Source organism: Magnolia sinica, chromosome 13 (genome assembly GCF_029962835.1).
Source record: "Magnolia sinica isolate HGM2019 chromosome 13, MsV1, whole genome shotgun sequence".
Taxonomy (NCBI): Eukaryota; Viridiplantae; Streptophyta; class Magnoliopsida; order Magnoliales; family Magnoliaceae; genus Magnolia; species Magnolia sinica.
Window position 1 is genome coordinate 36673660 of NC_080585.1, and position 17270 is coordinate 36690929.

A 17270-nucleotide genomic window follows, 5' to 3' on the forward strand; every position below is an offset into this window, starting at 1 on the left:
GCATTAGGATCTAAGGAAGGAAGATGTAAGGCTGGTGTGGACCACACCACAGGAAGCAGTGGTGACAATGACGCCCACTGCTGAAACCTTCCTAGGGCCCACCCGTATGTTTATTTTCTATCCAACCTGCGCATAAGGTCCAAAATGCTTAGATGAAGGGTAAATATAAATATCAGCTTGATCCACAACTCTGTCCCCATGATAGGTTTGTAACGGTAGGCATTCAATCCCCACTGTTTCCCTGTGGTGTGGTCCAGTCAAGCCTTCAATCTGTCTCCCCTGAATCCTCTTGCCCTAAAGTGATTTGTCAAAATAGATGGATGCCGTGGATTAAAAAGAAAATATATTAAAGTAGGCCTCACAATTAGAGATGTACATGACTAAGCTCGTCGACTCGACTCGAAAAAGCTCCATTCAACTCGGCTCGAGCTATTTTTTGAGCTGGAAAATGAGTTAAATTTGGCCCTAGCTGAACTTGACTCAGATCATACCTGGCTTGGATCAAACTTAAACTGAGCCAATTCAATGACTCGATTACTTTGAAATTGATGTTAACCCACCTAGTGTTTAATGAAATAATTCAAAGAAGTTTGGCTGGGGGCAAGGAAGGTGTGTACATAAAATTAATAATTTTTATTTTTTTATATGTTGCTGAGAAAGCATTTGATTAAAATACATGTAAAATTATTGTTGCTGTCTCAAATACAATGAGATTTTGAAGATGTAATTATGTTTGTGAAAATGCTGCACTGGTGAACTTGGCTTAATCTTAGCTTAAACTTGGCTCGATCTAGCATAAGCTACTGACCGAATCAAGCCTAGCAGGCCAGTTAAGCATGAGGACCGAGCTAGGCCGAGTTCAAGCTGAGGTCAGCTAGTGGCCGAGCCTAGTCGAGCTAAGGACTGCTTGACTTGGGTGACTCGATGTACACCCGGCCACAATGACGGTCCGTCTCCATGCAGGTACCATCCACTCCCACGAGCGCGTCCTGGTGGCGACAAACGGTAGATTCTTAGTCGCGACGGATAAAACCAGCTCTTCCCTTGCACACCTATTTCTCTCCCTTTCCCACCTGTATATTCCCTTCAACTTTCCCTCCCTTTCTTTCAAATTTCTCTCCAAACCACTCTGTTTTTCTCTCTCTCTCTCTCTCTACCATTATAGCATGATAACATTCTCTTTTTCTTTCCTATCATTCAAATTCCTCCCTCTCTCTCTCTATTCTCTTTATTCTATTGAAAGGATGATAAATGCATCTTCCCTCCATTGATTTCAACTTCTCTCTCCCAACATTTCTCAAATGAAGATCTCCTCTTCTTCTTCTCATTCTCCTTCTTCTTCTTCTTCTTACACCAATGCCCGCTCCCAAAACTCAGACAATTCGCCCACACCCGGCTGCCTCCCAAAGATCCTACGCCGTCTCCTTTGTGGCAATAACCTCTATATCCAACCTTCCAATTGCGCTGAAGAAGCTGATAGATTTGATATTCTCCCTTCTGAAGATCAAAAGACTCAGTCCAAGATCAATGGTTCTTCTTCTTCTTTTGCAGCTTCACCTAGCCTAGTAGCACGGCTAATGGGTCTCGAATCCATGCCTGAATTCCCTCGGACGGCTCCAGAATCGATCGCCAGGAGCCGGTCGGCGAATTCTCTCAACAGCTGGGCCGAGATCTTTCCAATCCATCGTGGGGTCCGGGCGTCCACGTCGTTTCGTGAAGTTCCCACGTTCTTGCGGCAGGAGAACCAGGATTTCCTTCTCTTGAGCTTTGGATCGGCCGGTGGAGATGAATCTCTTGTTTTGGGGCCCAAGGGGTTGAAATCTGATGTGGGTTTTGGAGAATTGAAGGAGAGGAGGGCTGATCGACAGAAGGGAAAGCCGAAGGAGATCCGGAGAGAGAAGGGGAACGACCACTGTAGAATTAAGGCGTCGGAAGTGAGGAAAAACAGTAATGATCGCTGCAGAAGTAAGGTGTCGGAGGTGAGGATGTGCGACAAGTGTTCGCAGAAAGCCAGAGATTGCAGTGAAATTAAGCGCGCGGCCAATCCTTGCAAGAAAGAGACTTCCAGAAAACAATGCTTTGTTCCGAGGGCTGAGATCTCCCGGACGCGTATCGACGGCAAGGAAATCTTAGTCTCCGATGGAGCGAAGCGTCTAAAGAAGAAGAAGAACAGGAATTCTGCTGCTAAGAAAGTGGAATCTGAATGCAGCTCTGAGAATTCAAGCCCAGTCTCTGTTCTTGATCGCGCCTTCGACATCGACACTGAATTTCTTATGGATTCCGAAACAGTTACATCAGGTAATTTCATAGATCCTTAGAAGGGCCATCACCTTGAACATGCCCCTCCCCAAAAATCTGGCTGCTTTAATGTCTGGACCATACATGTACAAGAACGTTGGATGGTTATAGAAAAGATGACTAACGGTCTATATTCAGTCATACATGTGTGGCCCACCTGATCAGAGGACTGGCCTGATTTTTGGTCTAGGAATGGTCACCCACTTGTGTGGACCGATTGCTCTTTTCAATTCTATGCATCTTGGGTCAGCATTTCTCATTCTTTAAAATTGAGTATTTCTCTGTTCTAATAAGATGTTTGTGACCAACAGAAGATCCAAGGCCGAGCCCGTCAAATTCAAGAAGGAAACTGTCCGGACCCGAAAATTTCGAGTACCCATCTTCACATATTAGTTGTATTTCAATCTTGCATAACACCAAACTAAAATCACCTGATGATGAAGGTGACCTTCCACAAAAGATGAGACACAATCGTCCCGGCTCTTTTGAATTGTGGCGAGAGATTTGCAAGTTGGCGGAAGAGGACGCGGAGAACTCAAATTGGGTTACGAGGAATGGATCGAAATCGGAGGAAATTGAAGAGATTGGGATTGAATTTGCAGTTCTCATCCTTGATTGTATTCTTCAGGAGGCCATAGACGAACTTGTGCAGCTTCCGCAGCTGCAATGATCAAATCGTGTGAAATTGTATAGAGAAATTTCCAAATTTGACTGCCTTTTCTATTCCATCTTTCAAGATAAAATGATATCGACACAGTATCTAACAAAAGACTGGGCAATGTATCGAACAACAGTAAAAGAAAGCATGACATGAGATGTATTCTTGTAATGCTGAAATTAACACACTAATGTATGCCTATATTTCGCCATTTCCAGTTGCTGTTTCTTTAGATTTATGGTTTTTGAGCAAGCATTGCAAAGACTATGATTTTCATGCACTATAGATGGAAGATGGGCCACAGACCAAATGGTACAGATTGAAGATGGGCCATATATTCGATCGTCCATGGGATGTAGACTGCTGCTCGTATTTTCATTAATCACCCATGGTGGGCCACGATTTGGATGATCACATCTCAGTAGGGCGCATCAGATGAACGATCGGAATTTGGTGCATCAATGCCACATGTGGTTTAAGATTTAAGATTTAACACCAGCTGATGTAGTTAGGGCTCTCTCTTTGCAAGGGTTTAGCTTATTGAAATTCAATCTAAGGCTCTTAAACAACTACATAAGACTCAAAAACACTAACTAATTGGAAAGCTACACTTGAAATCTTTGCTTTCTTTAGTTTGGCAAGACTACCTATAACAAACTGCAAATATCAGATAGATCAACATGAAAAAGATATGTAAATTACTTTTTGAAGAAGTTCAGATAACCAAGAACGAAATTCTAACAGTTCGATTGTAGGTGCATCCTCCTTTAAGTTGGTTTTTGCTCTTCTTCTTTCTTCTTCTCTATGTTCCAACCTTTCATGAGTTTGTATTGAAACCATTGCTTATTCTGCACTTGTGCTTCAGTTTCGTAGATTGTATTCAGGATGCATTTGGATGCACAAGTGATTCATGTTGCGAACCATGACTTGTTCACCCAATAGTGTTCTCCTTGGCTCATAAAAATCAGGTCGGTCGATCCAAAACTCAGATGGGCCACACCATTTAAAATCATGCCTAAATCCTTTAAAATCATGTGTTGTGGCCAACCTGATTTTTGAAATGGCCTGATTTTTGGGGTGTCTATTCTTTCTGTTCCAACCTTACATGAGTTTTATCAAATCCGTCTCATTTTACAGTAATGCTCCAGTTCATAAACAGCATTTAGGTTTCCCCTTGTATGCAGAATTGAATTGAATTGGAAAGGATAGGTTTAAACAAGAACTGACCAAATATAATGATGTTCCTAGCATTTGTGGACAGGCACAGCCCTCTCCTGGCAGTTACATTGCTTTCTAGGGCTGTCAACAGGCCGAGGTTTGTCCAATCCAGCCTGCAAAGTAAAACCAAGGCCCGAGATCGGGTTCACTCACTTTTGTGCAGGATCTGGCTGTTCATTAGGTGTTCCCCACCATGCATGTACAATGGCCAAAAAAAAAATCAAAAAATCATGCCACTCTAATCATCAGTTCAACTACACATTTACCAAGGAATGAAATATTTGAAGTACATAGTCCAAATAAATTGAATTTTATTCCCAGTGTGGCCCTTGGGCTTAATATGTGAGCCCAAGCCCAGGAAAGCAGGCCAGGCCTGAAATCCCAAGGGCCATCCCAGCCCATTAACAATCTTGTTGCTTCCAAGTCCCACTTGAAAGTAATGTAATTACAATTGGCAGCCAAAACTGTCCATAGAGATGCTAAGGAAGGTAACTAAGGGGATTGTGAAGGCACTCATCACTTCAAAACTTGAAATCTTGAAATTGAACTTATGGACCGTTTGGACACAACCACGCAAAAGGGGGTTCCCCGTGTGCTTTGTTGGTTGACTTGCCGAAAACCAATAGGGTTTTTAGGGCTTCTTTCAATGAGTAGGGAATCAGAAAGGATTTGTGAAAGTACATCCAAATGCACAACACGAACTGCGGTGGGTCAAAACGGGCCCTTAAAAAAAGAAAAGAAAAGAAAAAACTTTTTTTTTTATTTTTTTATTTTAAAAATCTAGTGAAATGGATTGGATCATCACAAATTAATGAAAAAACATATGCAATCATGATATTTTAGCTAAAATCTTTTCCTTTTTTTAATGGAGGGATTTTTTTTATTATTATTAAAATAAAAACAAAAGCAAACTAGATCCATTAGGGCCTGTTTGGGAGCGTGGATTTGAAACCCCCTGAATTCAGAACCCCCTGGATTGCCAACCCCTAGGATTCGGAACCCTTTGTTTTTGTTTGGCACCTTGGATTTGGAACCCTCTGGATTGCAAAATTTGTGTTTAGGAGTGTGGATTTGAAACCCCCTTAAATTTTGTAGTATATTTGTATGAATATTTAAGGAGACCAAGTAAATTATTTAAAATACCCAAATCGATTAAAATTTATTACAACATAAATAATAGTTATAACAAGCCCATCAAAATATATACATTGGAAAAAAAGAAAGAAAGATGTAATTCCGAACTTCTGGTGGGCCAGAAAAGTGGGCCTACTAAATTTCACCATTGTCATGTGTTAAGATAAACATATCTACTATAATTTCGGGTGGTCTAAAAACACACCATAGAAATTACAAAACATACGTGCACCCACGTTAATAAATAAAAGGATAAAGACTGTCAAATATTAAATATTTTTAAAGTTATACAAACTCAAATTGCCAAACTAACAAAGCTAACTAAAAGCATACCAATCTCAAATATTGTTTACAAGAAACTCCCACCTCAACTTAACAGGCAATTCAATGAAAAATCGTGCTACCTCTCTATGCTCTAAGAGATACCTTAATTCAATAAGAATCTATTTTTCAACAGTAGATGTTCAATTAATACTTTTTTCAATAGTGTGGTCCACTTAGTTTTTTTATATGCTTTATTTTTAGAGTAATCTACTAAAAGTATCTTATAAAACAGATGGACGGAGGGGATAATATGGATGAATGATGGTAGCCCTGCAGTGTATTTTAAAGAATACACTGAGCCTACATGAAGGACATTAAAATGTAGTGGCTTCACGAGGATGGACGTTGCAAACTTGATTTTTATTACAAAAATCAAAGTTCTTTAGGTTCCTTAATGATAGTTGGAAATTCACTCCGACTATAATATGAGTTATCTTATTTTAGGCGTAAGACCTAAATTGTAGGGCCATTGGTAGTTCCAGTTAATCACACAGTTAAAAATAGTGTGTAAAAGTAATTATAATGGTTGAATTTGTTTTAGGCGTAGGACCTAAATTTTAGGGCCATTGGTAGTTCCAGTTAATCCACTTGAATGATATTTACCCCTAGATTTTTTTCTCAAATCTTAAATTTTAATGGGCTATATAATGGCTGGATTACACGGTCCATATAACCATCATGGTGGGACATATGAATAAAGTGTTATCGTCCCTCCATTCACTATCTAATTTGGTGTGACCCATGTTAAGCCTAAATTAGTACAATATTTTGGCCATACGGATAAATTTTGACAAGTCATCACATAATCGGAACAGATTTTGCATAACCATTTTAATGGGCCATGCAACTAATAAATTATAATTCATTAAAAGAAAACGTTATAAACCAACCTTTACTGTTCGTCACCTTCAAATAAAACAATCCGTCTCCTTCTATAACTCTGTAACAGCGATCCGCAGCAACCTTTCGGCAGACTCTAGCAGCGTATGCAGTAACCTTCACCGATACCGGACAGGTAATGGTCACAACATTTTTTAAGAAGATGAATGAGCTTTTTTGAAGAAGATGAATGAGAGTTGCGGTAAATGGGTGCATGCGAATAGGTTTTTAAAGAAAATTTAAAACGGTTGGATTTCCGACCATTGAGCTACTTCAAAAAGCTAATCGAAGGTCGGAGCGTGGATTACAAACCCCCAGATCGAGGGGATTGCAAACCCCCTGGATTGCCAACCCCCTGTTACTTTATGGTGCTAAACGGCCTGGGGATTGCCAATCCCCTCCAATCCACGGTGCCAAACGACCCCTTAAGGCAATGGATAATATGTAAATAGATGAGAAAACTACTCCTAGAGATACTGTCTTTCACAAGAGAATTCACAAAAGGATGAGCATCTTGATTAGCATGGCATAAATTTGTTGGACGTAGACCAGTGGGGCCCACTGGTGAGCAATCACTAGTGGGTGGGTCCTATAAGTTTAGGCTTCTTCCGGCCTCTTCCTTTTTGTTAAGTTTTCAAATTCAAAATTGAATTTGATTTTGGATGGGAGATAAGGAGAAGACCGGATTATTTGGTCTCATCCCATCCCCTTCCTTTCCTATAAAAAGAGATGAGCTTTTCTCTTGTAAAAGGGCATCAATTATATGAAATACCAAGAGTATAAAGAAAGATATAGTGTGCACAGTAATCTGTCCATTTTGGCTTGTCCTTGGGACGATCTAATCCATAGATCATGATCCGAGCCCACCTATATCGTAGGATTAAAGGTGTGAATAGATCCATTTGCTCCAGTAGTAGATAGGCGAGCCGTTGGAGCGTTAATCTTCTGCTTTGCGAGGGTTCCATATCGTGTAGACCGTCAGATCTTAAGGGCTCACACTTCCACACTTCCCAACAGTGGTTTCAAAGCAATTCAATAACGGATCTTTGATTATTTTCATCTAAAAAGGTAAGTGGCCATTTTTTTTTGGATTGGAATCCTGATCATGGCTTTTGTATGGTATCGGATCAGTGTGTGCACTGTGACTCTTGATGTGCACATATGAACCAAATTTGGTCCCACGTGGATGTATGTGCATGTATAAAATTTGGACCGGGACAAGACTGCTGTGGACAGTACCCACTACCATGACCTGACAATTTGAATGATTTGGATTCCATACACATAAAGCCATGTGTATGGTGGATTAGATTATGAATAATTATGATGTTGAATAATTTGAATACACGTATGCAAGGTGATCGTGTAGACCTTTACATTTCCATACATGTAAAGATAATGGTTACCTTTACATGCACGCCAGATACCTTGTAGATCACACTGATTTCCATTACAAGGAATCATGTGATAAGTGGGCCATATCTTTGGGCTATGTATACGCATTCTCATTCTAATAAGTGGGCCTATAGATGTTTAATCCAGACCGTTAATCCGTTGCATCCCATTGCTGATTACCATGCGGTGTACATGTGGCAATCATGGCCCTGTTTGGATTACCAAACGGTGGGACCCACTTGTTAGAATTATCAACATATGTGGGTCTGATCACGAGGTATATAGCTACTGTATAGGTTGGTGTACATCACACCAGCTATATAGCTATTGTATCGTGATCAACAAGTCATGTGTGTCTGATCACGAGGTATCTGTTATATCCAAACCGTCCATCCATTTAAGAGCTCTTTTTTTTTTTTTTTTTATGCTTAAAATAAATAAATAAATAAAAATAAGGCAGATGTAATTATCAAGTGAACCACACTGTTATATGCAGTGGGGATTGCACATCTACCATTGAAACCTCTAAATGGGTGGGAGTCACTTTGAAAGTCCCATCCTACACAGCGAACATGGATCAATGATGAAGAGCTTTTGCTTGGCTCATCAGATTGTGCATGTGGGGCCCACATTGTGGTGGCGATCGTTGGTTTGGTAGACTACAACATTTTTTAAACACTAGTCATGGATCTTGCCCATTCGCTTAATTTCACTGCTAGGCCCCACCTCGCTTTAAGTTTGGTGCAATTCCCAGTTCTGCAACATTTAAGCATGACTGTGATTCCATCGTATAAGTTGTATGGAAATTCCAATTGCCGAAATCGGCGACCAACTGTGTTACGTCGGTATCACAATTGCATTGTACTTTTAACCATCCATTGGATAGCTGCAAATTGGATGGTTAGGATTTCTATATCAGTGTGATTTTAGAGATATACTCTATTTATAATGGAAACTACCAATTTGGATGGTATGGATAGCTACAACTCAGAGCCACATGCTAGGATGGTGAGTCACCATCATTTTTTTCAATGGTCCACAGCGAACACTGCAGTCTCACTAATATCATTGCCACAATGATAATAGTAAGATAGATCTAACTGAAACAATATAAGCAATAAACAATAAAACTCATGTACATGCCACACATGCCAGCATGGCATAATAGATCCGTGATCCAATCCATCCATCAGATCCACCGCCATATTGATTTTCATATCTCGAGAATCAGGTTTAATACACTGATCACTAATGAACTTGTGGTAAAATATTACCATATGCCCTAATGTTTGTGATCATTTTGCTGGACTGATATGATCTTTCAATCACACCTAGGGACAATCATATCTAACTGGAATAGGATTTGGGCTTATGCCTATAATAAGCTAACAAAATGGATGGATGTTGTAGATAAAATCTACTTTGAGAATTAGTGATCTAGAGATCATTAGTAATCGAAACGATAATTAACTATGATGATCAATGTTGATGAAATGATCCATCATCAACAATGATCATTAACGGTGATAATCTGATCTATCGCTAATGGACATGATCACTAGTGAAGATAGAACTCTCTTCATATCTTAGCACTTCTTTTTTCTTTCTGATGATGATGTTTATATGTGTGATATAATTTGTGTTGATGTGATTAGATATAAGCCCATTTTTCATTTGAAAATAGAAAACTTAGTACTTATGCTCCCTATATATAAAGGTTGTGCGGAACCTGAGTAGGAGTTTATTCACTTCCACCAAATGATGCATACAACCAAGTAATGGAAGGTTGTACGTTATACAAATTTATTCTTATAAAAACATTAAACTCATCTTAAATAGATAACTTGATTGATCTACACTACCTATTTGGGAATGCGGACTTTTAGATCTCGTTAAAATGTGTTGACTACTTTTATAGTTTGAAAATTTGAATAACATATAGAAATGCTTATGATAAGAATCAATACCTTAGATCATAACTAAGTAGTGATACTTATGCAATGAAGAGATGACCACCAAAGCGTTAATCGCTGAACAACTGAAAGGACAACATTTCGACGATGACAACTACAAATACTGGTCCCACGCGGTGCGAAGCCTTCTGGATGAGGACGATATATCACACACACTCGATGAGATTCAAGAGGAACCAATACTGGTTGAAAACAAAAATTTAGGGGAACATAGGGCTGCAATGACTCGCTACAATAAGTGGCATAAACAGAATCATTCAGCCCGTAATGTCCTTATTAACACTATGCACAAATAATTCATACCTACGTATGAAGTGCATGAACGACTAAGGGAATCTGGGAAGCACTGACAAATGCCTATGCGCAAAAGTCAGATGCGAAAGTTCGGGTAATGGAATTAAAATTTCAGGAGTATAGGATGTCTGTCGGCTATCCCATCAAAGATCATATTCGTAAGATGGAGCAGATGATAGGTGCCTTTAGGAATGTTGGGTATAAATTGACCGAAAATTAAAAGATAATAGTAATGCACCGTTCCTTGTCTTGGGTCCCAATCATAAGAATTTTGAATCATACTGATTCTATCACTACGTTCAGAGACTTTTGTAGCCACTTGGTACATGGGGTTAAAATGAATGTAATTCAGTCAGATTCGACCAAGACCTTTGTAGCAAAGACCCATAAGCGAAAAACTAACAAGAAACGGTTCAAAGCTCGCAAGAAGGTGAAAAAGAATAACTAAGAACAGAAGTCTACAACACTTCCTCCAAATCTTAAGAAGGGGAATGGAAAGAAGAAGCAGAAAAAGAAAAATATAGTCTGCTTTGTCTGCGGAAATTTTAACCATTATGCTCGGTAGTGTGCTCATAAAAAAATGATAATTCCTAAGTTATTAGATACTTTGTATGTAGGCATTTGTTCTGAAATCCTTTCCGTTGATACTATATCTAACAAGTAGATTTTGGATTCAGGCGCAACAAAGGACGTGGCATGGAGTCATCGAAGACTCGAGGAATTCCGACTTATAACCAAGAGAAGTTACAAGGTGTATATAGGAAATAATGCTGTCGAAGACGTACTAGGGATTGGTGTTTCCCATCTCCGTACGTGCATAGGGCAAACAATAATCCTCTGTGATACTCTTTATGCACCGCGGATGTATCGAAATTTAATTTCCGTTTATAGGTTATTATTTGATGGTTTTGATATTCGATTTTTCGGGACAAAAGTTTCTTTAAGACTAAATAACCTCATCTTTGCATGAAAAAATTTAATTTCAGATTTATTTATTCTAAACGTAGATAGTGATAATGCACCTCTTGCTTTATCTGCTATATCAAATGAAATTATAGTATCTGAATCTCAAAAATGGCATGCGAGGTTAGGTCACATCGGAAAGGATCGTATGATAAGACTAGTACGTTCTGGTCTGTTAGACTCCTTATCCAAAGTTGATTTGCCATTTTGTGAACATTGTGTATACAAGAAGACTTCGAAGAAACCATTTCCTAAAGTGGCTAGGTCGAAAGGCACACTAGATATAATCCATTCAAATATTTATGAACCCTTTAATGTACATGCCAAAAATGGATGTCAATACTTTGTCACTTTCATTGATGATTACTCGCGCTATGGATATGTATATCTCATCTCACACAAATCTGAGGCTTTTGATTATTTTTTTAATTATGAAGCTAAGGTGGAAAATCAGCTTGAGAAAAAGAATAAAATCCTTCGATCTGATAGAGGTGACGAGTATACATCTGAAACATTTAAATCATATTGTGAAAACATTGGCATTGTTCGGCAATACACAATGACTTATACTCCATAACAAAATGGTGTTGTAGAGAGAAGGAATATGACATTATTGGATATGGTTAGATCGATGATGACACAAGCAAATGTTTCTACCACATTCTGGGGAGACGCACTATTAATAGCCGTCTACGTCCTTAATAAAGTCTCATCTAAATCCATTCCTAAGACTCCATATGAGATGTGGTCTGGGAGGATCCTTCTATAGCCAACTTACACCCTTGGGGATCTTTGGGATATATTTTGCTTCTTACTCCGTATAGAGGTAAACTTGATAGTAAAACCATTGAATGCATGTTCATAAGGTACCCCATGCATTCAAAGGGATACGTTCTTGTCACGCCCTAAACTCGAAAACCGGACTCACAAAATTTTCGATCGCCAGATCCGTTGCGGACAGCTTCCGTAGTATCCCATTCTCGGCTCCCAGCGCGCATGCACCAGATTCCGATCCTGGGATCCTACAAGGAGGATTTTCAGTATGATTTTTTTTTATATGGAGCATAACCACAAGTATACCCAAATTATAAAGGCAACATCATCACCACATATCCACTAATATAAACATTTGAATACAATGCTGAAAGGGAAATACATATATCGAAATCAAAGCTCCAGAGGACAGCTGCACACTCCAGACTCAACGTTGCTGCAACCTAACGCCACCTGCAGCATCTATCGTGTATAAGCTTACAAAAGCTTAGAGGGTGGTGAAAGTGTGTGCACAAGATAAGTGTCAAGTATACCATAAAGTCCATAAATCATACATCATTGGAATAAGCGAAAATACTGACAAGACATGAATCATATGATATCAGAGTAAGCGAAAATATACTGGCAAGTCCATGAGTGCTATCAGCCGTACCAAGGTCATGCGATGCAAAACATAATAAGACAATAACAGATGCTGAGGATGCAATGCAACATGTAAATCCTGATGAGTTACGAATACCATCAACCTCATCTAGGCCATATAAGTGCAAAAATATTTTAACCCAAAATGCTAAGTACTGCAGATGCAATGTGATATGCGGTGCGAATGAAATGACCATGCTGGAATGTGAAGTCGGGATGATAGTACGAAGTATCATAGGCTATGGGGTCCATCACAAGGGACTTCTATCTAAATTAGTCTCATACCCAAATTTGGATAGTCAGACACAATGTGGTAAACTCCTGATCTCAGGTTAGTTGCGCGCCCAACCGAAATCCTGGCCATGCAATGGTACACGTAACAAATAGTTACGCACCACTAGCCCGAGTGGATAGTGAATGAATGAATGAATGAATATGCAATTCCTTCTCAATAAGTCCACATTTCAGTACGGTTGCTCTCTGAAAAAATCACTGGGGTCTATTACACTCCACTCCGACTGCCTCCTCCCTAGCTGCACAGCCCAGCGAGCGGAATAGACCTCACTATTCACCTTACCAGTAGTCTTCCAATACCTACCCGGCTCATCAATAGCGGACCCATTTATGAGCTGATCATACTCAGCCTAGCTTATAGCCCCCTCACTCGGGCAGATAAGGCTACACCCCCTCCCAACCGACCATGACATAGTGGGAGACGCGGCCTACTGGTATTCGGCACTCGGGCGCTCATATTCCACTCGGTCTAGACGTTGGGGCTACTCATGGCCTCGGAGGTTCTGAAATTTTCACCCAAGGACATCCTAAGTGCCCATAGTGCTAGAACCAAATATTTTCGGTGTCCCATTTGGCCATCTACGATGTGTCTGTGAAGGCCACGACCCTGATGTCGCTAGGGTGTATAATGATCAAGTCACATATATGCGAGATGCATGAGTCACATTATCCAGTCATACAGCAATCCTGTGCGTACGGCGCGATAATGTGGGCACTCCATCTCATAAGGAGTCCTGTAAATAGTCTGCCTAATGGCGTATACAATGATCAATCACTACTCATATCATGGATACATATGGTGCGTATGACATGAGTCATGGAATTATACTAAGCATGTTGTAAGGTGATGGACTATCCTTACAATGCAAATGGGCCTAGACGGCCAACACATAACAAGTATGGGCCTATCAATGGGCACTAGGGAGAGTTATAATGTGGACATTTAACTAACATTAATCTTACAATGTGGATGTCAAACCAACATTGCTCCCAATGCATGGCCCACCATCAACATCATTACCTACATTATAGTGAAATCACACATTACATCGGGTGCACATTCCCGCATTGAGCTGCATGCACACCACATCGGGCCTAGCCATGTAGGCCACAAATACCTCAAGATGGGCCTCATCACATGGGCTGAAAATATATCAAAGGGGCCACAACATATAAGTCAGAAACACATCACAATGGGCCTCAACCTATGGGCCCTAATACATCACAATGGGCCTTAACCCATAGGCTTCAAATATATCACAATGGGCCTCAACCCATGGGCCCCAAATACATCACAATGGGCCTCAACCCATGGGCCCTAATACATCACCATAGGTCTCAACCCATGGGCCCCAAATACATCATAATGGGCCTCAACCCATGGGCCCTAATACATCACAATGGGCCTCAACCCATGGGCCCTAATACATCACAATGGGCCTCATAAATATCCAGGTGGGCCTCAACAACAGGCCATAAATACATCAAGGTGGGCCTCCTCAAATGGGCCTTATAAATATCAAGGTGGGCCTCAACAACAGGCCACAAATATATCAAGGTGGGCCTCCTCAAATGGGCCTTATAAATATCAAGGTGGGCCTCAACAACAGGCCACAAATACATCATGCTGGGCCTCCTCAAATGGGCCTTAACCCATGGGCTCTAAATACATGACAGGTGGGCCCTGCACCTAGGCCTCAAAATGCACAATAGGTGGGCCTCACTCATGGGTCAAAGATACATCCTGATGAGTCACATGTATATCAAAGTGGGCCCCTCGATTGGGCCATAAAAATACATCAAGGTGGGCCTGACGGATGGGCTACAAAGAACATCAAGGTGGCCTCACAGATGGCCACAAAACACATCAAAGTGGGTCTCAATGGATGATCATATCCCGGAGTGGCCCGCCGTGATGCGTTTGAGATCCAACCGATTCATAAGTTAATATAGAGGTAAATGAAGTGAAAGTAAAATATAAGCTTAATTGGAAGCTAATGTGGCTCCTAAGAAGTTTGAACAGTGGATGTCATTGTCTCCACTATTTTCAATAGTGGGGTCCACTTGAGCCTTAGATCTGACTCATTCTTAGTCTCCAGCCATAAAATGATCTCTGGAAATGGTTGGAAGGTTAGGATACAACCCATGCATCATGGTGGGTCCCATGAAGGCCCACCATCAAGTTTATATTAATATATATATATATATATATATATATATATATATATACACACACACACACACACACACACACACAATATAATTTATAATCTATATATACACACACATCAGGTGAAGCCCCACACATGGGGTGGGTCCCACCATCCAGGGCTGTGGACGGTGCGGTATGCATCATACGTGGGTCCACAACCTTGCTGAAGTCAACAGCAGTGGGTCCCACTGTATCTACGGAGAATGGGTGGACGGCATGTATATAAAGTGGGTCCCACTGTATCTACGGAGAATGGGTGGACGGCATGTATATAACACTTACAAACGTGGTGGGTTCCACCCTCCGCCTGGACGGTGTGAATAAAACAAATACATCACTGTGGGTCCCACGTGGGGCCCACCATAATGTTTATCTGCAATCTAACCCGTTGGTAAGGTCACCCGGGCCGGGATGGAAAGGGGAAACAAATTTCCTATTAATCCAAGACTCCTATGGCGCTCAAAAGAGTTTCAATGGCAGCCGCTCAATCACACTATTTCCTACCGTGTGTGCCGCCTGAGTCCCACATGTGGCCGATTTTTGGGGTGGCCCACAACCAAAAGGGGTCCCACCCAATTTACGGTGTGGATTTATGAACTACATTAAGGTGGGACCTGTAGTGGGGGCCATGGTCACTGCCCGTTTTACAAGCCATAGGACGCTGCTTGCTGCAGCGTCTGACTGGCTTCCTCTCTTGAGCATTTTAATTTATTTTTTTGATTTATTGTTTTTCGAAGGTTTTTCATAGGTGGGGCCTGCATCAGCTGAATCTAACCCAGCCATTGTGCTCTACGGCTCAAGACAAGCCAAACAAGTCCAATATTGAATATATTTCGGTGTGTAATAAAAATTAAATTGAATTTAAATGGTCAGAATCACTATTTTAAAAGGTATGGCCCACCAGAAGCTTGGATCAGCTTCATCTTTCGGCTCAACGCCTAAAATGATTTGGAAAATGAAATGGACGGTGTGGATTAGTCCCATACATCAAGGTGGGGCATACATGGACAAGCCCCTTCTAAAGCTTATGAATCAAGCTCATATTTGTGTTTTCAATTGACGTCCCAGTATGTCTGGACATAACACGTGCATTGAGGTGGGCCCTGCTTGGGTGGGTCACCAAATGGTGAGTGGTGTGGATACAACACATACATAAAGTGGGCCCCACCTACAAGTGACTTGGAAAAAAATACATGCTTCATGATGGGGTCCACTCAGATGGGCCACACAGCCACATCATCACACATAATGGGAAACAAAACGAAAGAGAGAGAGGGAGAGAGAAAGAAAAGGTGGGACGCACGTGAGATGGAGGGACCCCGACATTATGGGTCCTCCCTTGCATGATTTAAAACATACATCAAGTGGGTCCCATTTCATATGGGCCCATCGATCAAAATTAATGGTGGAGATTCTTTCTCCACCGAAATAGAAGGTGTAGATGACCCATTTTCAAGTTAGAAAATAAACATCATGATGGGGTCCATGGAGAATGGCCCCATCATGGAATGATCATGAAGATCAAGGTGGGCTATCGGCCACATCTTAGGGTCCAAAGTGAGATCCATACCATTGATCGGTAGGGCTCACTTGGCCCAACATAAAAACATGAAAACTAGCCTATAGAAGCACCCACCGTTTGATCTTCTCGATCCGTTGGAAAGCCGGTCTCCCTGTGTCTCACTTTGATGGTGGAAGATGAGGTTTGAATGGCTAGGATGATGGGTTTTGGAATGGGAAGGTGGGCACACACATGCACTTCCTCTCTTGGAAAACCATGGACGTCCACTCTCTTGCTTGGATTTTTTTTTTGCTTAGAAAATGTGAAGGGAAAGAGAGGGGGAGATGGGATGTAAGGAGAGAGAGTGATGGATGTGAGGTGAGTGATGGGTGAGGTGAGAGGTTGGTTGACTTGGTGGTTGCTTGACTTGTGGAGAAAGGAAGTATGAGTGCTCTTGTACTTGATATGAAGTGATTGATGGGATTGATTGATGAGATTGATTTGACATGTTGTAGAGATTCTCTTGGGATTGCAAATGCGCGGTGTTTCTTCGAAATAAACGCCGGCCCATATCTTCCTGCCAGGGTATTGGATCGGTGCATAAGATGCGGTGTTGGAACCGTGGCGACGGTGCGGTTGCAATAGTACAAGTCTCAAGTCAAGCCGACTCTAATATACGGGACACGACTCAGGATCAAGCGCAATTGCTGT

General features: G+C 41.0%; 1 protein-coding gene across 1 annotated transcript; it reads left to right on the forward strand.

Annotated features, from left to right (window-relative positions):
• Window positions 1-1093: 1093 nt before the first annotated feature.
• Window positions 1094-3167, forward strand: LOC131223587 (uncharacterized). Its single transcript, XM_058219022.1, has 2 exons — window positions 1094-2298; window positions 2610-3167. The coding sequence occupies exons 1-2, from the start codon at window positions 1302-1304 to the stop codon at window positions 2966-2968; spliced, it is 1356 nt and encodes a 451-aa protein (XP_058075005.1). The 5' UTR covers window positions 1094-1301; the 3' UTR covers window positions 2969-3167.
• Window positions 3168-17270: the final 14103 nt, after the last annotated feature.